The following is a 27,780-nucleotide window of genomic DNA, read 5'->3' on the forward strand; positions in this document are numbered from 1 at the left end:
AATGTTTTGGAAATGTTTCAAATGTCAGAAGGAGCGGCGGCGCTTTAAGGTTTTCGTGGGCTGGAGTTTTTAGATTTTAGACGTGGAAGTTAGCCGCGCTTCATTTTATTCTGTGTGAGTGTTTGATGTGTTTTTGTAATTTTGCACTTAAAGTTGACAGGAAACAGTACCTGTCAAATCACCAAGGGACTGAGAACATAAGACAGGATTTTGCTCACAGCCAGAATGAAATGGAAAATGTTTCAGTGCATACAGGCTTGAAAAAACTCCAATAATCGCCAGAACTACTCACAATGGTGTACAGTACATTACATTGTTATCAGATTTTCTATTTTTGTATATCAATGCACTGTTGGTATCTGGCTCAAAACACCAGTATTGTTGGAGTTGTACTTTGCCTTTAACTCTGAGTGATTTATCCACTCATGAGTATAACCTTGGAACAACATCTCGATCTAATTCCCAACAAAGACAGGAACCAGCCTCAAGTAGCTGCAATGTGTGTGTGCGCACATGTGTGGAAAAATACTAAAACCCTGTCCCTAAATGTCATCTATGACCACACACACACACACACACACACACACATATAAAGCTGTGTGCTTCTTTAAGTCGTAGGGGCCGACAAATAACTCTTGGCAGCCGTGACACTGGAATGATGAAACCATGACTAACACATACACAAATCTTAACTGTGTGCTCATGATATGGCCCAGGTTTAACCGTGTAATATTTCTTTTTGCCCAGCTGGTGGTGCTCTAAGATTGTCTCCTTTAATGATGAGGCTTTTTCCGTCTGAGACTCATGACACGCTCTGTTTTATTTCCGCATCTGACTGTGTCCATGCTGTAAAGCAGATAGACGGATAGATAATGTTCTTAATATGTACACAATACTATATACTGTATTTAAATTGTTTGTTTTCTGTGATTTTAAATTTATTTTTTATTTCGTGAAGCCCCGTTTCATTTCCCCGGAAGAAAGTGTCTCTCCTTGACCACCAGCCAGGACGATAAACAGACAGATGGAACAAACAGGGCACTATTGCCAGCAAGTCTCCTCACACCCTGCTCCATTAGAAATGGCAAATCCCCGAGGCTACTTTACAGCTCCCCTCATACCAGATCAATACATTGAGCACTAAAAATTAAGCCCTGTCCAAATGAGAAACTGGCCAGTTGAGCTTATTGACGTGTTTCTATGAACGCAGCAAGTGGCAAATCGTTTATCATCACAGTGGTTGATGCTGGTCCCACCTTACCTTAAGCTCGCCCTTATGTATGTATGTATATGTGTGTGTGTGTGTGTGTGTGTGTGTGTGTGCGTGGGTTTGTGTATCTCTGGTTGATAGAAAAGTGTGGATGGACAGCTTGCCACCCTGTGGGCGCCACAACTACGGTCTATCTGTGATCCACGCTGGCAGCTGCTCTGCCAAATGGGATTTTCCTGGAGATTACAGCCTCTAAGTGTGACACGCTTGCATGTGTTTGTCTTTGTTGTTGACGGAGTGCGTGTGTGGACTATTGAAATAAAGCAATGCGTGGTTTGTTTTTTTTGGGGGGGCTGGCGAGGGAGAGGGGGGGGGCCCTTGAGCCGAGGTGCACCGAGACCATGTTCTGTAGTCACATGGGGCTGGTTGAAACATGACTGAATGGCTGCAGGGAAACCTCTCTGGCAAGCTGCAAGGAGAACAGGGGTGGGAACGTGTTCATACGTCGGGTCAGGCTTCTTCTTCTTTTTTTTTTTCCTCCACGCTGCTGCTGCTGTTCTTATTAGCACATTGCCTCTAGTTGAAGCAACAATGGCTGTCCAATCTAATGGTTACCTACATGTGGCTGGTACAAGTCAAGGGTGATTTCACTGTGTGTCAGTTTTCTTAGTGATTAGAAACACATTAGGCTGCGGTGCTCCTTACACAGAAGGCATGGATACTATGGCAACAGATGAGAGACCCTAGCCCACACATAATTTATTGGCTTGATTGGTGCATCAAGCCAAATGACAATAATCTTCTGATTGCATCTACTCAAATGTGAGGGTTTTCTTTGTTTTATATCAGCGTAAAGTAAATATCTCCAGATTCGGGCCTTTGCATAAATCAGCTCCAGACTCCAGCTTCTTATAAAGTCTGAGCACCTCATACGAATTCCATTTTTTACGGTGGATTTTCTCCCTTTCCAGACGCACTTCTCCCCGCCTGCCTCTGCGTCGGGCTCTGTGAAGAGCTGTCCACGGTCCTGAACATAAGCTGGATTCCTGGTCATGTACAGTACGAGGAGGTGGCTTTGTAGTCGCTCACTAACCTGCTTAACCTACTTTCTACTGGCCGGGCCTTTCATCTGTCCACAGGGGAGGAAAGTGCTGCAGGATAAATATAGCGTACTTAACCGGCGTCCGTCCGAGCTTTTCCGAGCAACACAAACAGTGCTTCGCTTGCGTGTGCCTTCTCTTAATGGTCCGCCGATCGTTTTCCTCTAATGAAGCCCAGCCGCGCACCGAACACGAGCCCTCCGTGTTCGTCCCATTAACCCAACTGGTGGAAGATGTGTTGGGACGAGCTCGGAGCTTTATTGAGATGAATATGGCCAGAATAATGACGTTTTAAGATCTTAATTGTCCAATTACGTGGACAGCTGTTTTGCTGCATTGCAATGCCAGCTCAATTGCAGTTTCCTAGCAACGAGAGAGGTACAATGCAATGATTTTCTGTTAAGTGGCATCGTTTCCTCTCGGCAACACTAGGCTGTGTATTCACGAAACAAATCTGAATCCTCTGTGTGGATGCTTCTCCACCTTTACACCAGTATATATATATATATGTTGTTTATTGCTCCTAATATTGCAGTTCAGCTGAAACATTCATACACATACACATGTGATTGTGTACCAGCTTATGTAGACATGTAACTGTGTAGTATCTGCGTGTCCTGCGGGTGTATTCCCGAATTAGCTGCAAACCAAATTGTTTCAGTTGATTAATTTTCACCCAAAATGCTCCGTCCTGAGCTAATCATTGTACATGCATTCTTTTCAATTAATTTATTATCAAGGGAGGCAGAGGGAAAGGGGGGGAGGCTGGGGGAGGGGAAAGGAGAGTCAGGGGGGGAAACAGAAAATCCAATCGTGCTGGTCCGAAGTCTCGGAGCAATGGAGCATTAGTCTCATCCTGATGTAATTGGAATGACACCAAGAGTAAAGCCTGCTGATTTAGGGACAGCCTCTAGGCTTGATTTAATGCCCTCTACCAAAACTATACATCCATCTTTTTATCTTTCTTTCCTTCCCTCTCGCAGGCCCTCCGCTCTCCTCCGTATCCCTCCCCCACCCTGCCTCGCGCTCCATTCATTCACCAGCCACCGCCATGCATCTCCATCTGTACTCTATTAAGCGAACAGTGGCATCGTTTTATATTATTTAAAGCCAAAGGGTTATAAACACCCGCCGCAGTGTTGGTTTTCCGGCGTTTTTACTTACTCCTCGTGGCATTTACACACTTGAGCGGCTTTCGCGGAGGTTGTGTTTTAGCACTGAATAAATATCTCCAGAGAAGAGTGCAAAGAAAGGGCAGAGTGAGAAGGTGTATCCAGGCCAGGGTGCTGCTTCCCCAGGGTTTGCTGCTGCCGCTCAGTCCCCTGACAGATGGACTGCCAGGGCAATCCTATTACCCCCATGTGTTTAGCTGCTCTTAATGCCAGGGTGGGTTGCATTGCTAATGGGAGGCAATGAATGTTTGGAGGGAGAATCTGATGCTACTGAATGACTATCATCCCGATTTGTTTGATAACACGGAGGAGATCTGAAAGCAGAGAACGCGCAGGGCAAATTATGACCATGACGTCTTTGCCGCTCAGCTGGTGCGCTCTGATACAGCTTGTCTCGCCGAGGGATGTCATATCAAATCAGCTCAACTACTAAACAGGCTTAGCTGTATACATTTCAAAAAGCAGCTTCACCTTTGTACAGCAAAGAGGAAGAAAGTGGCCCTCTCATTTGATTTCCTTACTACCATCACAACCTTTTAATACATTTTTTTTTTTTTACACTTTTTTTGTCATATCTGCATCTGGAACTAAATAATTTGTATATTTGGGAGCAACATGACACGTTTGCCCATCTTGGCGTGATAATAAACATCTAAAGGGAGATTTTTCCCATCCTGTTGCAGTTTCTGTGCTTATAGGTGAAACTATTCCACAATTTTAATATAATTTCTTTGCCTCCGTGTTGGCAACTTTTGGCTGGATATTCATGGTACCTAGTTGATATATACAGACTTTACTATTACTGGCTTTGTTAATACTCTAACGTTTAGTATTGTGCCACCAACATTAAGCAGTTCATTTATTCATTCGTTTTCTGTAACCGCTTGTCCTCTGGTGGGTCACAGGGGGGCTGTCATTGGGCGAGAGGTAGGGTACACCCTGGACAGGTTGCCAGTCTATCGCAGGGCTAAAACAGAGACAACCATTCACACTCGTGCGCACGCCTACGGTCAATTTAGAATCACCAACCAGGAAGCCGGAGCAGCCCCGAGAGAACCCACGCAGACACAAGGAGAGCATGCAAACTCCACACAGAAAGGCCCCAATATGGATGCCGCCAACATGTTTTACTTATTCTATGAAATATCTCTAAGGGCCTGTCCCTGTGGACACACAGAAACGCAAAAACGCAGAAGTTTCGCATCGTTTTGGCCGATCGTCCACACGTATCCTGTAAACGCATAGCCCTAAAACGCACTTTTCTGAAAACGGGTCCCAGGGTGGAGAAATTCGCAAACGCACCTCTTGCGTTTCTGTGTAGACAGACAGAAACGGAGAAAACGATGATGTCATCGCCACACCCACGAGCAGCCTTCCACCTCCCGCGAGACGTCTCATAACAACATCAACAACAATGGCGGACTACATGCTAGTTTTCCTGCTGGAGAAGATATTGAGCCTATAAGGGTTACTAGGGCAAAATATCATGCTCCTGTGCCACCACGCTGAGCAAAAAAGGCGATTTGTAAACAGCGCTCAAGATTTGTGCGCATGCTCCGCCTCTTCCTCTCCGTTTTTGGTGAATTTCTGAAACTGAAACAGCGCCACCTATAGGCCTGGAATATGAAGTAGCGTTTTCGGTCGTGCTGAAACGGATCTGTGTGGACGCGGATATTTCTTGAAACGATGCCATCGAAAACGGAGAGGGAAAAGATCGTTTTCGTACGTGTGGACGTGGCCTAAGTCTACTCAATGGTAGAGGGCGGGGGCCTAATGATTATCTCATGACTTTTCATCTTACAGGTTTAGTCACCTTTCCTTCTAGCACCAACACGCTGTAAAACTAACAATTCCCTCCACCCTTTGCTCTACCCTGTGTTGTCTGCTATGAATTCACAAATGTTACCGTGTTAACACACTTATATAAAGTGGTGAACATGCTAAATATAAATGCTTGCAGTAGACGAGGTGAAAGAGCTATTGTTTAGTATATTATTTTATGATTTTTGCATCAATATGATGACGCACTCCAACTTAGCAGGCACTTTATTCAGGGAATGAGCTAAAACAGACATGCCTCTCTGGTTATTTTATCCACATGTTTATATAGCAGTATAACCTAATCCCCAGTCTCTGTAGAATGTACTTTTATGTAAGATTTTCACAAACAGTCTCTTTGGGGCATGGTAGCAGCATACCAAACATATTTTATAGGATTGTATACATTAATTATCCCAAACCAATTAATTTTATTCATTTTCAGTTTTACATTTGTAATGTTGAAACATGTTTTGACAGGAAACGGTTAACAATCAAATACATTTCTGCTTTACCGCTCTAATAAACGATATTAAACATTGATGTACGTTCATCTGTAGGCTCCTTGCTGCATTATTTATTTATGTCAAAATATGATTACCAGTATGGACCTTAAATAGGGTTTTGGATTTATTTGTCATAACCGTATATTTGCTGGATTAGCTGCATGAAAATAGTCAATATCTTAGCCTATTTAAACCAGGCCTTATCCAGTGATCAATATGCTATCGACTGTGGTCTTGAAATATGAGGTAATTGCAGTGAAGGTATAGACGTATAACTGTGCTGCACTGCTGCTGTGTGGCCAAATATCTACACTCTATATTGCATGTGAGTGTATGTATGTGTCGCTTGGTATGCAGGCGGCGTCTTGGCCGCTCGTAGCCCTACACCGGCATCCCCAGGTCAGGCAATTACCACACATCAAGGAAAGCAATTGGGCGTGACTAAAATATCATTGCCATGTGATTGTGTCCCTATGTTTGGTGCTGCTAGAGCCTAATTTAACCCACTTTGTCCATACGATCGTGGAGAATTGAGGACACGCTCTCCAATTCTGGTGGGCCCCCCGAGCATTTCCTGCAAGTCAGACGCACAGGCAGCTGGCCTGTAGATGCGCTGTCACCGGTCTCTTACCCAGTGGAGTGGGAGATGGGGGGTAATGAGCGAGAGAAGTGAGGTAGCAGAGGAGAACTAGTAGCCGGAGGTCTGGAGGAGGAAGGCGGCATTAAATGAGCCGTTGGGTGCAGAAACTGGAGGAGCGTCTGAGAGTACGTGTGTGTGTGTCGACCTGTGAGCACTTGCTAAGTCATGCGGGGTCATATTTTTAAGAGAGGGGAATGGGATAAAATGAAATGGTGGGAGTGCAAACATGCACACGGGTCGAGACAGAGGCAGGGAGGGAGATGGTGGATGATATTAGATGTTGGAGAGGCTGTATAGATCGCAGCCTCTGGCTCGGAGCAGCATTCTCCACTTATTCCTTCATTATGCAGTCAAATCTCTCTGTGCCTTTAGCTGTCACTCCTGCCCTTCATCTCATAATTTTAACCCGCTCACCTCCCGACGAAATCTGACAAAACCGAACCTCTCATCCGTGCCGGTTCATTCCGCTAAACCCGTTGTTTCGCCGATTCCGTTTCAATTTCTTGCATCCGCTCATCTGTAACTCAGCCAAAGTCTTCGTGGATGAGGAACGCTCCGTGTTTCTTTTGTCCCCGCAGATCCTGTTTAAATATTGATAGAGATGGAGGAACACAGTTGACCGCTCAGTTAGATCTAAGAAGGTTAAGGATGGCAGCTTTTCTCTGCAAATTTCATTACAGGAGCAGAGGACTGTAAATATGGAAACATCCGAATGGCGGCTGCTCGCCGACGCTCCAGCAGCCTTCATTATCCCCCTGCATGGATAATGCCCCGTAATGTATTCCAATCGAGATGGAGGTTGGAGGGTGATGGGGTGTAAAATAGCAAGTGTAGGAAGGCCCTGTTTCTTTTTTTTCTTTTTTTTTGGTATGAGCAGCCTACCTCCCTCACAGCCAGATCCCCATTAGTGGAGGAGCAGAGGATTGGGTGTGCAAATGGTCCTGTGGATTAGAGCGCTAATGCATTTAGGAGAGGGGGCTCCTCAATCCCTTTATTGCTGCTGCTGCTGCTGCTGTGTGTGCTGAGGCTCGTGCGGGGACGATACCCGGTCCCTTTGTGTAAGCGGGGAGATTTAGGGTAAAGTGAGTAGATAGGGGCAGAGATGCACGGCACGCCGATGCAGCACACACTCATCAAAGATTACAGCTTTGACCAGGAGAAGGCCCATTGTGTGTGGCGTTATTAAACTCAGCATGGAAATGAGATCTTCCCAGAAAGAGGCGCAGGCGGCGCCCTCACTAATCTAATTAATCAGCGTCTGTCTTTTATTTATTTATTTTTTCATTTTCATCTTCTTTCTGGCCCCCTACACTCTCTGGTCTGCTTTACCTATCCCCCCCCCCCCTCTGTCTCATTTGAGTCCCCCCCCTTCCCAGATTTTTCTGGAACTCAACTTGATGCATCTGTGAAGTGCATCTTCGGACAGAATCTTGCCATGTCATGCGCTTCTTGCGACATATCTTATAAAAGCCTCTGTTGTCTTCTCCTGGCATGACTGTCGCTGCTGCTAGGGATGGGCACGGATGCAGAGAGGAGAGCAAAGAAAAGTCACTGCTCAATCTGCTGCTGGGGTAACGTATAGATAGATGCCTCTGCAGCAGGATGGAGGTATGGTGATCTACCAGGCTTAAGAGGCAACCTGCTACCAGGCCAGAGGGCAGCTGTCGGCTTTACACGCACGAACCTGGTTGGGTGATGATCAGTGAGTGAACGGATTTTTGAAGTCTTCCTCTGGTTGATGCTGGTTCGACCGAGCGTCACATTTGCTGCTGGTGTTTTTTTTTTTTTTTTTTAAAGGGAGGGGCCCTCCTCCCACTGCTGAAGCGCAGCAGCGGCAGGAGCAGCACAGTGTGTAGCAACAGCACAGCTCTGCGCTATCCGGCAACAGTGAGTCAGCTGAGCTGCCGGGATCGCAGGCGCCGCGGTCCGCTCCGACTGAATGATTGAATGAGAGAGAGAGGGAGAGAGATTGAATACGAGGATAACCCCGCAGGATCCGGAGACAGAAAGGAGAAGATGCAGCTCTGACATGGAAACGCTGAGGTGATCGGAGCAAGCTTGTTGACGCATAATCCCGCCCGCCCCGCTGGCACTGGGAGGGGGGGAGACAATCTAGCCTGCCTAAACTCAAATCCTCCAAAAGAGATTTACGGAGTGCGCTGCCGCCGCTGCTGCTCCTGCTACGGGTCCAACCTTCAAGAAGGCGTCGCGTTTGTTTCATTTTTAGCTTCTTTTTTTTTTTTTTCCTGATCACGATTTTATTTCAACATTCTTGGCAGACACACGGAGCGAGAGCCCTGATGGAGAGAGAACCTAATGCGCTGTAATAACTAGGCTGCTGAACGCACCGTTGGCATCGACACTGTCACTGCGTCGCGGACTTGGTGGGGCTCGGTGGACGCGTCCTGAGGTGTGCCGCGTCCGTGTGGGGGACAGGACAGGACCTTGCCCGTGCGTCGTCGTCGTCGTCGCCGTCATAGTCGCAGGTATTTGATTGTGTCGATTACGCCCGGAGGATTTGGAGCCATGACAGGCCCCCCGCTGGTCCCTCAGCCCGCCTGCTGACGGCACCGGGCAGGATGGGAGCAGGTCTGCCGCTTCAGGATCCGGAACCAGCCGATTTATCAATGGAGGAGGAGAGTGACACCCGGAAAATCAACAACAGCTTCCTTCGCGACCACAACTATGCAACCGAAGGTATTTGATATAGGAAAAAAAAAAAAAAATGCAATTAACCTCCAGGCCCCAGCCGGAGGAAGCCTCATATCACAGTTAAAAAAAAAAAGTCATTTAAAATCTTCCAGCAAATATGAAGGAGGCTACTATAAAAGGCCTGGGTAATAAAAATATATAGGCTTCATAATGGTGCTATTTGGTCTTTATTGAGTGCGTAATTGTGATTTAAAGCCATTAAATCACCTCACACGCATTATAAGATGCTATTTATGATAATCAAGGAACATTCTAGTCATCTGGGGTGAAGGTGCAGCTTGTATAGGTGTCAGGGTGGTTTCCATCTAGACCATCCAGATCAGGGGCTTTATAATCTGCATGGACTACATGCAACAAGGGAACAGAACCTCCTGCTCATCTGCTTTTTGCAGTCTGTAATGATCCTGCTGGTTAAGGAAGAAAAAAAATAAAAAAATGATGAGAAAATGTTCCTTCATCATTCAGCGGTTGACTTGTTGAAAGAATGAGACAGGGACGAGGAAGGTGCCCTAATTTTAGGAGGCAGCACAATGAAATATGGATCTCTCTCCCTCTCTCTTTCTCGCACACACACACACACACACAGACACACACATTTTCACTGTACACGCTCATAAGCGAGCACCGAACAATAGCTGTTTTCTTCAGCTTGAAGTGCTTCCATGTTTTCCTCCTCATTGACCACCCATCAGCCTCCTGATTATCAACCTGTTAAGTGTTTGATGCTTAATAAGTCCCTTATGTTCCCCCAGTTACATGCACCTGTCTTCCACTACCGCCTGTAATCGACACGAGACGTTGATTTACAGGCAAAATAAAAAAAAAAAAAAAAATAGCAATTTACAGTTTAGCTCATTTGCATCTCAGTTTACATTTACTAATTTATATGCAGATTGCTCATGGACATTAACTGCTGCGCTGATATCAGTGAGGTAATAAAGGCGTTGAGGCGTTTAGGTTTTTATTTTATGCCGATCATAACGCCATCATGTGATCTTTAACGCAGTGTATTTGGCTTTAAATATCTAAATTTACATTTCAATCATTCTGTTTTACTACGGATTAACATAGGCCTTGAACCAACTCCGGCGTGCACAAGTACATCTACCATCCCCTCAATTAATTATTCCCTGCTTAAACAAATAATTGCTACCTTCGTACAGACGCTAGGGATAAATACAGTTAGTGGTCTTTATTGTTCAGTTTGAAGCGCTGTTTTTTTTTTTTTTGCAGACAGTGGTATAAATAGTCTCTGCAGGGCTGGGAAAGCCTCTAATTCTTTCTCACCAGACACATTTTTACCACCCACTTACCATGAGGTTTGGGAAGAAGCAAAATTGGACAAAACAGACGCATTTTTAATTTTGAAATATGATGTCGCTCCACGTAACTGAAAAATGAGTTTTATGCTAATGGTGGATAGAGTAGAATAGAACGGTATACCAGCTTGGGATTGAATAGAGGTTGTTGGAGGGTGTATGTGGCTGCAGGGTGGGTCAGAGCCACCACAGCTCCTTCCATTTGCCAAGATCTCAGGTTACGGATGCCACTGCAGGCTGGAGGAAAGACAAAGTCAAGGCTCAAAAGGCAGAAAGTCTCAGTCTCTCGTGCTTTTCTGCTGCTTCCTTCATCTACGTCGTCGTTGTTTTTCTTCATTTAAATGCAGGAGAGCACCATCATTTGCTCAGCTCCAGCACTTTGTGTGATGATTCCCTGTCACCGCTAAACACACAGTCACTGGTTCGCAGCGTGAGGAAGCGATGTAGTGGGGGTGGGAGTGGGCGTGATGAATATCTTTGTTTGATGTGCGCGACGAGATGAAAAACAGGAGGGAATCTTCTTGTCTCCGTCTCTCTTCCTTCCCCTCCGTCTCACTCTTTCACCGCCTCATTCATTGGATCAGGAGAAGGAGGACGAGAGTTACACAGATTGTAAAACGTGTCTCCTTAAAGCGAAGGGTTGTCTAGTCTGAGGCCCATCTGTGCTTTTCAGATGTCTACTTTTGTTATTTTTTATTGCTGTGATTTATGAGCGATCGTCACACTTCACATATCATGAATAAGTGTACGTGTCTGTGTTTTGTTGCGTGCCCTCTCGCTCCTTGTCTCCTAAGTGCTGTGAAGTCAGCAGCTAACGATCCCACAGGCCGGTGCTGGGGTCTGTCGCCCGTCCTCATAAATTCACCAAAGTGTTCCATGAGGCCCAGTCCGTTCAGACCACACACACACACTTTGGTCTACCATGAGATGAGCAGGATTTCCCTCCGGCCGTGCTTGCCCACGGCAGCAGGACACTTTAATGATGTCACATTTTAATGATGTCACTCTTACTGACCTTTGCCTTGCACCAATCCCACGCCTCAGTGGGTCTGTGGGCGGTTACATTGACGCTGTGTGCACACACACACATACACACTAATGTTAGTAAAGAAAACTGCGCCGGCCATTCAGGTATGACACTTTAAAGTCACTTCAAGCTTAAAGCAAAGTTCCCAGACATCATTATTATCCAGAGGGAAGAAAATGACATTAGATTCTGATTTGCATTCAGCAGCCGCCTGCAGATGACACATTGCTAATGGTGATAGGATGCATGATTTGTGTCTCCCTGTAGCTGTGTGTGTGTGTTGATTCAGTGGACTGTTGGGCTCCTGTAGCATCAGCCTCAGTTCATTTTCGTACTCTCCACACCTTGGCTGTTTCTATAATGGATGAAATTGTCAAGTAGCACGACACTGGGTGTAAAATGTAAATAGCTTTCTTCGCTGTGAGGCAGGACCTAACCTAACGTCTGCTCTGGTATTGATTTCTGGTCTTTTACAATTTAGTCACCGGAACAACGACCTAAAGATCTATTGGTAGGACATGTAATCCTTTCCTGCCTCTCTCCCCTACCCCCTCTTCTTCGCCTTCCGTGTCTCGCTCTCTGCTTTGCTGTTACACGTCTGTCTGATGCGAGTGCAAGCTTGTGCGTGTGTTGTGACCTCTCCAGCCCCAGCGAATACTGATGCAGCTCCCGAAACAGAGAGCGCGCAGCCTTTATTGCTGCTGCTGCTGCTGCTGCTGCTGCTGATGAAAGCAGAGCCTGGTTGCCTGTGCCAAGGCAAACGGCCCGGGGCCACACTTTAGGACCCCGGCATAAAACGACTTAGCCCGCCGTACCCTCAGGTCCCATCCATTATTCACTATGAAACACTCAAACCGCCGAGCCCCGCCTCGCCACACAGCGCAAGGAAGATAATGCGTATGCATGTGTATGGGGGTGGCGGGAGCTTAATGGCAAGCTGTGAAGTTGGGGCGAGTCACACTCCTTGTTCAGCAGCTGCTTTCATCCCCTGATTAGCTTCTTATTAAGTCTGCAGCACCATGAAAATTTAATGAGAATTTATTAAAAAATACCCGCGGTGTTGCTACTGTAGGATGATTGCAAAAATATCCTATTTCTCAACTGGGATATGGGTTCCTGGTCAGTAGATGACTTAATGCTGTGATGGATGCACTGTGCCTGAGTCCTTCGGTGCGCCGCTAGCCTGAAGCCTAAGGAGTGTTTGACCTTTCTGGACTTCATAATGGGACACATTTGTAAGTTTTGATAGCTAATTCCTGTGTCCCGCGGACTCGCCATCGCAGGAAAACCTTCATGTTTCTGTGATAAGGTCGCTGTAAATACAGGATTTTGGGGTCTGTGCAGCAGACATCTAATCTTCGATTCACTCCAGCCTTGAAGACAGGAAGATGAAAGGGAGTGAACCAAAGCACCACAGACGGAGTGTCAGCTTTTTGTTTTGGTGGTGGATTATGATTGCGTGCGTCTTCGCTTCACCCCACCATCCCATCCCCCCCTGCTCCATGTTTTCAATTTCTAAAAGAATACCAAATAACAAGCATTCGAAATGACGCCTCTTGGTATTCAGCTCGCGGGAGTCCAACATTGATTTCACTCCCTTCGCCGCCTCACCTCGATTTCGGCTCCTTCCTGTCCCGTGTTGTGTCTGCAGTCAGATGTGGGCCACGCCGATGTGTTAATGAAGTGTGAGAAGTGAAGCAGTAACACGTCTCGCCCATTTCACCCTCAACTCCCCGGAGTGTGGGGATACAGAAAAATCGCGCGCAAACACACAAAGATGCATGCACGCACACGTCCGCATGCAGGGGGGAAAACACACACCCAGCACACACACGCAGTCTCGATCTCAAGGGACTGATCTTGTAGAAACCAGGTTAATTAGCTTGTTCACTCCAGATCTTACAAAGAGTCATGCTCTTAAGATGAAGAGAGCTGCATTGTGCTCTGTTGCTTTGTGTGCAACGCTAATAAAGCCTAATAAGGCCTTAATCATACGGCTGGGTACCAGACCCGTAGGTAGCAGGGCATATTCACAATTTTGATTGATCTCCATTGTTGCTGGTGTGAAATGAAGTCGTTATCAGGCTGCTTGTTCAGCACAGAAAGGGTCTTTACGTCGCCACGTACGCAATCTGTGATACTTTATGTTCCTGGGAAGAAAGAAACGCAGACATATGATGTATTTTGCTGATTACCGTCGAAGACTGGCTGGTGGAAACTCAGTGGACTCGAATTATCCGTCGTCCTGATCCTTTGACGCAGGCAGCTCAGCGCAAGTGCTATAATCCTCTCCAGTCCATGTCTAACGGTAACAAAGCGTTCACGCCATGTTGCTCACGTCCCTCCCTCTACCTGAAATTACTGCACTCCACTTACGCAACTAGCTTTCCGTGCAGGCACACCATTTTTGTGTCTTACACAACCGTCCAATGGTCCAATGCCACTAGATCAAGCCTCGGTTAGTTTTTTTTTTTTTTTTTGGTTTTGTTTTTTTTTTACCCCTGACAGGATTATGTGTTGTCTAGAGGTTAGCCAGGGTGCTTCTATCTATTTCGGTCTCTGCCTGAGTGTTGCACCGACAAGTCTCGCAGCACAATCTTTTATTTAGAGCAGCAAACTTCCCTTGCCCAGACTTCTCCCTTCGCTATTATTGCTTTTAGCTGCTCTTTCGGTTGTGCGTGATCTGTCATCGCTCCGGGCGTCTATAAATACATTCAATATCCCTTCCTGGTGCTGCTGTATTTCTGGCTTCTCGTACTCGGTTTCCAGAATCAATGCATATCTATGTTTCCATCCGATTTGTTTGACTGCCAATTCTATATTGCATGCTGAAGGGGTGGGGGGGGTGGGGGGTGTTACTGAGGATCAGATTGGTGAACAGAAACAGATAAGAACTGCTCTGTGCCTGCTTTAATTCAGCAGTAGCCTACATACACGCATCACAGCAGCAGGCCAACAGGCTTGTCCGTGTTATTACTTGGTGATGGATGTGTGTTATCTCGAACATCCCTCTGAAGCGCTGACCTGTCTTTGTCAGACCTGGCTGGCCACAGGATTTATGGGCTTCATCTTGGTTATGGTCTGCTGATGAAGCTGTGTGTGTGTTTGTGACAGAGAGAGATAGAGAGAGAGACACTGTGTGTGTAAGTACACATTTGATCAGTCAGCCTGCTCCTAATTCAAGTCCATCTTGACCCCGCTGGTGCTCCCGTAATAAAAATCTGCTGTGATGCAAGCGGAAATCGTTCAGCAGGCCCCGCCCTCCTGCATCTGCACCGCTAACCAGTGCGCTCCCTTCAATGCAATTTCATTTAAAGCAAATGTCGGCATTTAAACCCAATTCCGTCAGTGGCTGTGAGGTTGAATGGCTCGCCTTGTCTGGCGTGAATTCATTTGCATGAGGAAAAGCTCATTTGGGGAAGCATTCCATCACGTTTTTACCGCGAGTCTCGACTTGCCTCGCCGTGCCTGGCAGATCGTTCAGAGAGATGATTGAGGGACATACCCGTGTGTAAACTGGTTAAATGGCATCCATCAATTTCGGTTTCTCCTCATTGAGTTAATGTGTTCATGATGAGAGGAGGGAGGGATAGAGCAGAGAGCTGGGTGGGAGTGGGGGGGACTCAGAAAAAGAGAGAAAAGGCCTTTGGTTTAAGAATGCTGACTGCTAAGCCGATTCTATTGGATTCACACCAGTAGCTTTGGTCTGATGGTGTCGGGGAGGACACTAGTGTGTGTTTGTGAGTGTATGAAATTGTTGGGGTGGGGGTGGCTGGTGCGCGACACATCTCTGTGTAGGCATGAGGTCTACAAACGACACAGAAATCTTTTTTTTTTTTTGCATGTGTGTGCATTTGTGAGAGTGCATGCGGCGGCAGTATCAGAGGGGCTCTCCCAGCCTGTAATTAGGTCAGACTTTGTCTTGTCTGTGAAAGGTTATTAGATTCCTTATTCAAATATGATTAGTATTAGGCCCCCACCTCATGTCATTAACAACGCATGGCAATGAGAATCCCTCTGGCCTCATCCGTGAATGTGACTTTCTGTGTCACAGTTATTTGAAACAAGGACGCAAATAACACACACACACACACACATATACACAGACATGATGCTTCGTCACTTCCACCGTGAACAACAGCCTTATGTGCCGAGATGAGCCCATCTACAGGGAGTCCATTGTCTGGAGTTGTGTGCTGCATTGAACTGCACTCACTCCCCCAGATGCACTAGCAGGTTTTCACTCCATTGCAGCACTCTCTCTCTCTCTGTGTCTGCTGAATTACAGCTAGCATCAGCAACTAAGTCGAAGAGCTATTGGCACACGCACACGTACACTCCGACTGCCGCTAGAGATGGAAACGGTCTCCATAGCAACATTCCCCTCTCCTGTTCAGAGCTCCGCCAGTAGCAGGTCCACCGAGGGCGTGGGGGTACAAAACAACAAGCTCTCTCTCTTTCTCTCTCTTTCTCTTTCTCTCTAACATTATTGTCACTGTTAAAAAGAGGGCTAGCCTCTGCCGTGGTGTATATATATATGTGTGTGTGAGAGTGTGTGTGTGTGTGTGCATGGGTGTTCGAGAGAGGGAGACATTAGACATTATGCCAGGCCTTTTTAGCCCAGGGCTGTATAATAATTACAGTCACCATTAGCCTCTCCTAAACCCAGGCAGATGTATGCCTTTGAGGAGGAGAGGAAAAGCAACCTTAAGGGTAGGTGTCTATTATTTACTTTTTTGGCGAAACTGTAGTTATGCAGAGCTTCTCGTTAACTTAAACGCCTTAGCAGTATTTCTCTAAATATTCTTTTGTTCTAAGCTGAATAATGATATTAAAGAACTTCAGCTGCAAAAATAAAATGGTTGAAAGGTTTATGAATGCGGCTTTTTGATGGAGCAGGAGAGTCACTAGAGCCAGAAGCATCGAGATGAATGACATTACTAGTGTGGCGGCAGCGCCTCTAAAAATAATCAGAAGTGCAATTAAATGACACAGATTGGCTCACTTCAGTCAGACGAGAGGCTCGAATTATCACGCGGCGAGTCATCCTGTGGTTTCTCCTAACCCATATTTCCCCAAATTGGGGTATCTGTGCCGAAGAGGAGTCCTCTGCGGGTTTGCCGAGAGATTTCCCTCTCCTCCTCCTCTTGATGTGTTTTCTAGAAGTCACTCCACCCCGCTCCCTGTAAGATCTTTCTTGTACCTGGATGGTACTTTGACAGGTTTGTTCGAGTCCACACTGACATTTTTCTCCCCCTCTCTGCTCTGCTTCCTGTGTTGCAGCTGACATTATCTCAACGGTTGAGTTTAACTCATCGGGGGAGCTGTTGGCCACCGGGGATAAAGGAGGCAGAGTGGTTGTCTTCCAGAGGGAACAGGAGGTAGGAAATGCCAACAATGCAACACTAATTACACCGTCCTTCTGCTAAAAGGATTTGACAGCCTCCAACCATTATTGGTTGTTTTGTTTTTTTGTTTTTTATAACCAAAAAGGTAAAGTATTTCAAAAGGACCTCTACCTGGAGAAACCCAACAAGCGTCGTTATACCATCATTATCACCACTCTATTTAATTTTCCAAGCTTTCCAATAAAACCAAATATTACCAAATGCTAAACAACAGAGAAATATGTGCAGATCAAGCTTTCTTTAAATAGAGCAGCGGCACGAATGTGAGGTTGTATTTAAGGCTGCTACCAATGGTTATTTTTTTAATAGATTCATATATTGATTATTTCTTCGATTAATCGATTAATCTGTCGGTTATCAATTATTTGCTGAGTAGTCGATTATTCATTTGGTCAACTTTTTAAATAATAAATTACATATTTTTTAACACTTTTAAGCTTTTATTCAAACATTTTCTCATACTAACATATTTTAACCATCACAAATCTTCATCTAATTATAGTATTTGTCACAAAAGTAAAGCTTTATACAGTTTTTGGTCCTTATTAGAAAGGATATTCTTGTTTACTATATTTTTAGTATTAACTAGCAAACATAATGCTGAGCATGATTTAAGTTCAAAAGCTGAGGCTGATTTAATTAAAAATGCACCCGAATTATTTATCCGCAGAAGATTGTTAAAGCTGAATGGGTCTTTTATAGGTCTATATGCGCATAAACAAACTGCTTCAAATGCACTGGAAAGCTGCCCGCGAGAGTCTTCACTGATTTCTTATGTGAAACTTAAAAGATAAGGACACAGTGATGACTCATAGGCCCTGACCGCCAACCGAGAACCGGCTGTAATAGCCCAAATACTGACGCTGCTGTGTCATTGTCTTGATGTCCGTGATCCGACTGACGTTCGCTGTTAAGGAGCTCATGCATAGCATTTGTGCTGCTGCAGCAGGCCGGTTTATGTTTTACAGAATGTGCCTTGTACTATTGTGTCTCTGTCATAAGATGACAACACTTCGTATAATCTGGAGGAGGCTTTTTTTGGTCACTGTCAGTATGTCTGGCATCGGGAGCAATTGGGGATGAACGTATTCCAGGCAAATCGACGTTTTTATGCAATCGATGCTGTTGATTACATGAGTTGTTCCGGCCAAAGAACACAGACACAGCAGCCATACTGGTTGAACTTACTTACATAAATTTTTAAGTATTCGGTCATTGGAAATGCATTCAGGATTAAATGTTTGATCTGAAGCTGACGCTAGATCAAAAGTCAGGGGATCCACAAAGAGCAAAGAGCCACGAATGCTGTGATCTTGGCTAAAATATTTGATGAATCCAATTAAAGGGAAACTGACTTCACTGGAATGTACATTTGTACCCTTTCTAAACCATTGGGTCATCTTATACATGCTATGAGAGTTACAGTATTGTAATCTTTTGAAATTTACAGCAAATAGATGAATGTCTAACCATGACTCTCCTTCTTTCTCTGGCAGAGTAAGAGCCAGCCCCAGCGTCGTGGGGAGTACAATGTTTACAGCACATTCCAGAGCCACGAGCCCGAGTTTGACTACCTGAAGAGTTTGGAGATTGAGGAGAAGATCAACAAGATCAAATGGCTTCCTCAGCAGAATGCAGCCTACTTCCTGCTTTCCACCAACGGTCAGTCAGTTAGCTATGTCAACCCGGGTACAAATGGCAAAATGCTCCCCATAAGGATCCTAATATCATCCTCAGAGTGTGTTTTATGTGGCTGTTAGGTTGTTGTTAGTCAATAAAAGCGTCAGCTAAAGGTAAGAGTCATTCTTCACTTTGCAGAATGGATAGGTGATATTAATATGACATTAAAATGTCTTTTTGACTACTGGCGTCAACCTATTGGTGTTTTGCTTGACTGAGCAAGTGCCACCACCAGCAGTTTTCAGATTAAGGACTTCATGCATGGCTGCCACAGCCCGAGCGCACACGCCCACGCACATGCAGACATGTCAAAGCATGTGGCACCACACACCAATCATGCACGATAGCTCAGACAGACACACACACATCAGCAGAGAGACGTCTTGCAGATTGTGGGCTTCATGCATGGCTGCTACAGAAGTGCTAGCGGTGGCTGGAGCAGATGGTGGAGGGTCCTGTGGCGATGGCCTCGTTGCTCTGACACCGATATTCACAGCGGAAATTAAAAGAAAAAAAAAAAGGAAAAAAGCAACAACCTGACTGCTGCTGCCATCCACTTCACTAGACCGAGACGACGAAATGTAACTGGTGTGTGCTTATTTGATGCAGAGTCGAAAAGCGCCCAGATGGCTATATCAGGGGGAGCACACACTGCAGCAGCGAAATGTACTCAACTTGTAGACTGATATCAGTGACATCAGAATCTACACAGGAGCCGCCATTCATCATCCATCGCTGGCTCCTGCCCAGCTACGTGCCAGATTGGCTTCCCAACCCCCCGCATCCATCTTGTATCGGAGATTCGCTGGAGTGAGCCGCGAGCTAACTGTATTTTGTTGTGTTTTCCGTCTATCTCAGACAAGACAGTGAAGCTGTGGAAGATCAGTGAGCGGGACAAGCGGCCGGAGGGCTACAACCTGAAGGACGATGATGGACGGATCCGAGACCCGTCGACCATCACCTCGCTACGGGTAAGAGGTCGCGCAGAACTACACAAACGTCTAACGCCACCCAAAATGTCACATACATTCTGGTGAGTGGCGATATGATGTGCCTTGCTGGTGTGTTAAAATCTTACCAGTTGGCTCACGGGCATATATGAACACAAATACAACGCTTCACATTTTATGGATTTTCTGCTCACAATAGTCTAAACTACACTATATATTATGCCGAATGAACAATGCTCTGATTTCAGGCACAGATCAGATTAATCATCATTAATCATTACAAGACACCTCGTACCATTTTTAACTTGGTAGTCTCATAAAAGCCCTTCTAGCCATTAGCCCTGGCTACAAATGCTGTGATACTTGCACTGGAAAGCTGTTCACAGCTTATCTATGTATGCTAAACCTGTCCCTATCAAATAAACCAGTAGTAAATAAAATAATAAGGCTTGTGAATCACTTTGAACAAACTTTCTGTGTGATAACCTCGTGTCAAACGCCTCTCCTCCCCATGATTTCCTTTCCTTTCTGCCTCTTCAACATTAACTGTCAAATAAAAGCGAAAACACCAAAGAAACTTATCATACAACAGAAGAAAAACTGTCAGCATTTAAAGGATTGTTTTCAACTTCAGTAGCTTACATGGATGCTACATAAAATGATCTGATAAGATACACAGTAGGTGTTGACAAGCCCCAAACGAGACAGCACAATAGACTTTTTTTGACACGTGCAAAGGGGTTCTGCACGCTGTGCAGCATCAAATCGCTGGAAATATAACTAAAGGGAAAAAAAGAAACGATAACTAAGATTGAATGAGACAGACTAAGGTCCAGGAGGCGTTCCCCACATCGATTCTGGCTTTTCTGAGCAACTGGGGCGCCATTCTTCTGTCCCGGAAACTTGTCACGTCACGCCGTGTCGTGTTTACCCCAAGTCATTCCAACCAGAGAGAAACAATACACTATTCTCTATTCTACGGATTCTGCGGATCAATGGGTTACACCACCCCTCTCAATTGGATTGTAAATTCCCTTTGATCTGTTTTTTTCTGAGGTGGACACATGGGGCATTTCTGTTTTGTTTGGTCTATTTTTTAACTATTAGTGAAATAATAGAGGCCGTGTACTTGCCTCCATTGTAACCTACATTACCAGCATACTGCCCCTCAGTACCAGATTTTATTTGACGCCCCTGGTAGAGTCCTACTTCGCACCGCCTGTCAAAAATGAGTCTTAAGCCCAAACCACAATAGAGTTTGGGCTCATAAATATATAACATATAAATCGAAGGCAGTAGGTGGTAGACTTTAGAATTAACCAGTGCTTCTGTTAAGGCCTTCACGCTGAGTGTCCTGGAGTCTAAATAAGAAGAGTTCAGATAAGCTGATTAAATCAAAATTTAGCATTCAGCCTTGATGCCATGGTAGTCTTTAATCCTCCATAAACTCCTTAGCAGCACTTTTTTTTTTTTTTAATCATTGTTTTAAAAATGGGTGAATGTCATATGATCAGTTTAAATTCTAATAAATGAAAGCCTGACACCGTCCAACATGCTTTCGTTGGACATTTTGAACTTAAAGTGTAAGAAGAAAGTGATCAATACGTGCACTGAGACGAACACCGTGAAGGGATCATCCTCTGCCTCTCGCTCATTCTTATCACTCCACTACCTATTTCATTTTCACACAAGGGAAGGCCCACATAGGACAGTGTGTGTGTGTGCGTGTCTGCCACAGCAGATTAGTGCTGTGTTCAGCGTGTCTGTCCCTCTTTGTCTGGCTGGCCAGGGGATCATAGCAACCTGGAGGACAGGCTGGGACTGTGGCAATCCTGTTTAGAGGCTGTGAAATCTGAGCAGGGGGTGAAAGCGGGAGGAGAGGGAGGACCTCAGGAATATTAGCCCGAAACAGAGCCAGAAAAATCAAACCTCACGTTGGAAGGTTTATCGTTTAGTCCCATCCTTAGACAGAAAATAAGAATAAAACCCATACTTTTGGGTGTTTTATGTGATTTGTGATGCATGTGCTTTTAAATGGAAAACAGGCATCTCAGTTTAATATATTCTGATTAACTCACTATAAGGAAGACAATCTGTCAGATCACTGTAAGGTGCAGGGGCAAGCTGAACACTGTCTGTCAGTGTTTTGGGGGTTATGGGTTAATAAGGTCCATGTATTTCTGGACAGCCAGTGAAAGACATGGAAATGAAGTGACACCCATGGAGATACAGGAGCCTGCTGGGCTGCCATGTCTCTCTGTCAGTGCCAGAAACGGACGAGCGAAAAAGGGAAGAAGCAGTCGATTTGTTCTCCTCGCTCCCTCCCCTCTCTTCCCTCTTTGTCTGGGTTTTATCTGGCCAACGGGGGGCTGCATGCAGGCTGGTGCTGGGCGTCTTTGAAGCCCGAGCTGCACTGTGCGACCGTGTGTGTGTGTGTGTGTGTGTGTGTGTGTGTGTGTGTGTGTGTGTGTGTGTGTGTGTGTGTGTGTGTGTGTGTGTGTGAGAGCTCGTCTTAATTCTGTAGCTCTGTGCAGTTATCATTCCTCAGCAGGGCCCAGCGATGCCCCCGGGCCATCTCTTCTTCCACCTCCTCCGCTTTCTGTCTTTTTTTCTCTTCGACGCTTACACACAAACAACAGAAAGGGAGTGACTTATTCAGCAGTTGCATGAAACAGAGTGAGGGAGGCATGATCAGTCGCCGAGTAGCTGTGGAGCAAACTGATATTCACAGTCTGATTGAAGCGGCCCATCAAACAGCCCCGGAGCCCTTCAGACGCTGTCTCTGTTTCATTAAGATTTGTGGACTAAATGTCAAACGAGTCCCTGGAGTCATACACAGTTGCGCCTCTCACACACATTCTTAGACACGGACGAGCAAATCATGCACAGTCACACAGATAAATATCTAGGAAGGCCTCGATGGAGCCAGCTTCAAAGTGCATCGAATATTGTATGACACATCAAAGCCTTTAAGATTAGATTTCTTTTCATGAATATTTTTCTGGATTTCCTGTATTGACCCTTACAGGTGCCGGTGCTGCAGCCTATGGATTTGATGGTTGAGGCTACAGCCAGACGTGTGTTCAGCAATGCCCACACCTACCACATCAACTCCATCTCTGTCAACTCCGACCTTCAGACGTTCATCTCCACCGATGACCTCCGGGTGAACCTGTGGAACCTGGAGATCACTGACCGCAGCTTCAGTATCCTTTAACTCGGGTCTTTTCTGCATTTATCATCGTTTAAAAATGTGAAAACATAAAAAATCCACCCGCCAAGACCAGGCCAGGCACCCAGACCCCATAGCAATGACACTCCTTGATGGTAGCAGACACAGACACAGGCACACATACAAAAACGCTTAAGGAACAACTCAAAAAGCATGAAAAACAGAACAAGGTGTTGACCTGGCCTCCACATTTTCTAGATCCCGAACTGATCAAGTATCTGTGGGATGCACTTGAACAAGCCTGATCCACAGAGGCCCCTCCCCTCAACCCATAGGACCCAAAGGCCCCCACTAACAACATTCTGTTACCAGACACCACAGGACACCCTCAGAAGGCCCTTGTCCATTCTCTGATGAGTCACAACGGCTTTGGAGGCACAAAGGAGGCCTACACAATATTAGGAAGATGGTCATAATGTTATGCCTGATCAGTATATTAAGATTTATAGATTTATTTTCACAGTTTCATATTAATGCGCCTCATTTAAGTACATAATCCGAATACTTCTTCCACCAGTGATGCTAGCCGTGCTCCACACTCCTTCACTGGATGTCCACTGTAGTCGTCTCAAAGAGGTCGCTCCTTAGCGCCCGTCTCTCAGACATCGTGGACATCAAGCCAGCTAACATGGAGGAGCTGACAGAAGTGATCACCTCCGCCGAGTTTCACCCCCAGCACTGTCATACCTTTGCCTACAGTAGCAGCAAGGGCTCGATACGCCTCTGTGACATGAGACAGGCCGCGCTCTGCGACAAGCACTGCAAATGTGAGTGTCACGAGGGGGGAAAATGATGGGGATGCTTGTGGTTTTTGTCATGTCTGCTATTGTTTTTATTAACATTCCTGATCCCACCACACAAAAACAACAAATTACTATTTAAAAACTATATCATTTGTAGAATTTTCTATTGACGCCTTTGTTTGTTTATCTGTTACATATTCTACAGCTTTTTTAAATCCAAAGTTTTCTGTCATAAGCATGAACAAAACTGTAACGAACCAAAGTGAAATATTAAATCCTTTCCTTTAAACCAGTCAAATTAAGATATATAAGTTCAGAGTCTAACTGTAATGTCGCTGAAATGTAAACTCCTCAACCACAAACTGAAACAGAGCAGTAATACTTGTTACACTATCGGGAATCAAAACCGCAATTCCTCTTGTAACCACTTAAGCTTGGCCCCGTTGAATCGGAAAATATTAGCACCTAATAGCCTTGAAAAACTCGATACAGTCGTTGAACACTCGGATCCATCTCAGTCATCTTTTTCTATTTAATTTAGTCAATAAAAGTCCCCTTCTTCCGCTGTTATATTCCCACCTGATTCTACATCACACAGTGGAGTGGACAAGACCAAGCTGAAAAGTTATGATTAATGTTTTGGGGGCATGTAAATCCATACATCTTATCAGATCGAAGCCACTGTAGGGCATTAGTGTATGAGTGGAGTAACAACAAAAGAAAACCTGCAAATAATTAACCATAAGAACTTAATTGTCAGTGGTGTTGTGATATAATAACTAAAACTATGACCAAATCATTGTCAACCAAAACCAAAATCAATGATTAGGGCTCAAACTACCCAGACAAATAACCCCTGGTGCTGGTAGTGCCTCCTCCCCCAGCCTTTGTACAGGTTTCCCCACATATGCAAGTGAGAGCAGGTGCACCCAGTCCCTTGATGCATAGTGGGGGGAAAGGACAGTACCTGGGTGCACACAAGAAAGACAAGACAAGGCTTATAAGACACAAGAAACAAGCAGAACAACATAGAAATTAGCTTCAAGCAAAAGAGAAGGAAGGTCAGAGGTGCAAGTCTGTGTAAAATTCAAAATACAAGACAAAACAAACACTGATAGAGATGAGAAATCAGTGTGTATGCATAAAAAACGTGGGGAAACCTCGGTCGTAAATTCACACATTTTCACTGCTTCAGCTCCGCCTTTGTGTAGCCGTGACATGCCGGCTTCCCCTGCTCAATATGGCACGATTGATAACCCATCAATAGATCTCGTGGCGCGTCTCAAACAATGAACGTCCTTCTCTAAAGCCTAACAACACGCGCGTACGCTCCGGCCGAATGAATAATGAATACATTGACATTTTCGCCGGAAAATCAATGGCTTAAGAGCAATCGCATTAGTCCCTCGCGGACACACCTTGTTGTTCAATAATGTCACTCATTTCCTCAGACGTATCGATGCGACCACTGGACCGAGCGCTAACGCGGCCTGTTGAATTTCACATGAGGATTTGAGGGTTGAGTAAAAAAAAGAAAAAAAAAAAAATGGTTCGATTTGGGAGTGAATTTGAAGCCTTGTGATTGTCTGATATTGGCATGGCATACCTGCTGCACGCACACACATTATACACACAGAGCAGGCAGGTGCTCCGGTTAGCCTCAGGACAGGTCTGTTAATACTGACCTACTGTCTTCTTCCATGTATGAGTATGACTCAGAGCTTCCCTCCCACGCACACACACACATCAGTCTTATACATGCCCAACATCCCAAACCCCCAATCATACTGTATCGCCCTCCGTACCTGTAAATCTAGGAGGCTGCTGGTATCAATCAGTGTAATAGCAAAGATAGATGTGAGAGAGAGAGAGAGAGAGATGGCTGGAGGGATAGGAGAGGATTGCCAAGGCCCCAGGACAGAGACAGAGGGTCCAAACAGCCCTCCTGCCAACTCCCAAGGGACCCTATTATGCACCCCTGGAGCGGGACGAGAGGGAGGGCAGGGACGCACACACATGCATATATACATGCACACACATCGCACTCCTTCTTATTCACAAACACTCGTATTCACACACACACACACAAATCCAGCGGGGCTCATATGGGCCCAGCACTTTGACATTGATTTGTTTTTCTTATCCCTTCCTCATCCCCCCATTTTTTCATCTCTCACGCTGCATCCCTTGTTAGACTCCCCACTGACACATCACAGAGCTATTCTCCAGGCCTCAGCTGAGGAGTGCAGGAGGGGGGTGGAGGTGGGATGGGGGGGCCATTTTTGGAGAGATGGAGAAGTGCGAGGGGAGTAGGGTGGGAGGAAAAGAGGGGGAGGGAACAATAACTTGACAGCTAACGATGGAATGCCTGGCTCTTATCCCCAGCGTGCTGGCCTGCACACAGATCAGCAGCTGCCAGAATCAATATGAATCATAACCAATATTTACCCACCATGCTGACCCGCGACTGTCTCCCTAAACACACAAGTAATTCCGTGAAGAGATGCAGCTGCGGCAGTCAAGCCTCGGCATCCAGGCATTGTTGTGGCTGTTATTGTTTGCTAATGACAACCCCCCCCCCCACTCAAACCAATCCTGCTTTGTGCTTTTTTGTCTTTGCTGTAAAATGATTTAAAGATAGGGGGGAGTAACGTCCCATGGTGTAAAATGCGTAAAAGTATCTCTGTCACAAGATAACTGCTTTTTGTCTTCCTCTCACTTGTAGACTTTGAGGAGCCGGAGGATCCATCCACGCGGTCCTTTTTCTCTGAAATCATTTCATCCATCTCCGACGTGAAGTTCAGCCACAATGGACGCTACCTGATGACAAGGGACTACCTCACTGTCAAGGTGTGGGACCTTCAAATGGAGAACAAGCCGCTGGAGACTTACCAGGTACGCTTCTGTCATGATTTTTTTTATTTTTTTCCTGCCTGTTGGACATTTTGAATCCTCCAAAGATTGTTGTCAGCTGGTGAAGTTAGTAAATGAAAGCCTGGCCCAGATCAAATCAAAAGGTATTGATTTCAGGCTAATCACTCAACATAATCCTGTTTCACTGTCACCCCACACAATCTGTAACCGTGTCATCTTCAGCAACCACCCCGGGAGGGTTTATTGAGCCGAGCGTCCATTAGAAGATAGATAGTGTTGGTAGTGATGCAACGTGAAGGGTAAAACCTCCCACTGAGTGGTCATCGGGGTCAGATCCGCACTGCCTGATCAGGGGAAGCTATCTTAGGGCAGGTCATGATTGATAAAGGCCATCAGCTTGGCTCAGGGGATTCTCTGTCCAATTCCACCTGCTACCTAGCATCTTTGTGTAGGTCACCAGGTCTGGAAGGATTACTGAAAGTGGAGCATATGGAGTTGCAGCTTATGGCCGCGTCCACTAAGACGCTGGTGAAGAGTGGTCGTAATCTAACAACCACTTCAAATATTCATTGTTTTTCAGGTCCACGACTACTTACGGGGCAAGCTTTGTTCTCTTTATGAGAATGACTGCATCTTTGACAAGTTTGAGTGTGTCTGGAACGGATCAGACAGGTGAGACTTCTCTTCAATCTATCCATAAATCAATACATGCATCCACTGATCCCTCTCCATAACCTTCCACTCTCCTTTCCTCTCCCCCTCAGCGTCATAATGACCGGCTCCTACAACAATTTCTTCCGAATGTTTGACCGCAACACCAAACGTGACGTCACACTGGAAGCGTCCAGAGAGAACAGCAAACCCAGAGCTATTCTTAAGCCTCGCAAGGTAAATCGCCTTTCACGAACACAAGTTATTCTATCAGTTCACAGAAAATGGATTTAGTTTTGTAATCCCCGACTCCCGAACCAATCAGGACGACAGAACAGAACAGACGAGGCCGCAGCTGACACAAGCGCTCACCGGTTCTTCTAAAGTGTGATTATTTGTTGGGTCTCTTTTATAATAGGTCAAATCTGTGATAGTAAAACTGAATATCTTTGGATATGGACTGTTAATCAGTCGATTTAAATATCTCAATTTGTGCTCCAGGAACTTGTGGTAGACAATTTCACTATTTTCTGGCGCGTTATACACCAAGTATTTGAGGCATCAGGTAACTGATAACAGTAGCTCAGGGATGAAGCTGGAAAACTAGATTAATCTGATCTTTGATCATTTGTCTATTAAATGTTATAAAATAGTCTAAAAGCTTGCTATGATTTCCCCCAGTCGAGATGACACTTTCAACCAGCTTAAACCTGTGCATGGCAGCTGTTGACCTGTCAG

General features: G+C 45.5%; 1 protein-coding gene across 2 annotated transcripts in view; it reads left to right on the forward strand.

Moving 5' to 3' along the window:
- Nucleotides 1–27,780, forward strand: part of ppp2r2ba (protein phosphatase 2, regulatory subunit B, beta a) — a 42,013-nt gene that overhangs the window by 11,675 nt on the left and 2,558 nt on the right. Inside the window, exons 1-9 of one of the 2 annotated variants that reach the window (XM_084549705.1) lie at nucleotides 8,267–9,143; nucleotides 16,788–16,885; nucleotides 18,409–18,574; nucleotides 19,451–19,563; nucleotides 22,571–22,748; nucleotides 23,377–23,541; nucleotides 26,243–26,412; nucleotides 26,972–27,063; nucleotides 27,156–27,279. In XM_084549705.1, coding sequence (XP_084405831.1) covers nucleotides 9,026–9,143; nucleotides 16,788–16,885; nucleotides 18,409–18,574; nucleotides 19,451–19,563; nucleotides 22,571–22,748; nucleotides 23,377–23,541; nucleotides 26,243–26,412; nucleotides 26,972–27,063; nucleotides 27,156–27,279 — 1,224 coding nt within the window. In that variant the 5' untranslated portion in view covers nucleotides 8,267–9,025. Of the gene's footprint in view, nucleotides 1–8,266; nucleotides 9,144–16,787; nucleotides 16,886–18,408; nucleotides 18,575–19,450; nucleotides 19,564–22,570; nucleotides 22,749–23,376; nucleotides 23,542–26,242; nucleotides 26,413–26,971; nucleotides 27,064–27,155; nucleotides 27,280–27,780 lie in introns of those variants that run through there. The other variant, XM_084549706.1, reaches the window with a different exon arrangement.

Source organism: Chelon labrosus (assembly GCF_963514085.1).
Source record: "Chelon labrosus genome assembly, chromosome: 8".
NCBI classification, from domain to species: Eukaryota; Metazoa; Chordata; class Actinopteri; order Mugiliformes; family Mugilidae; genus Chelon; species Chelon labrosus.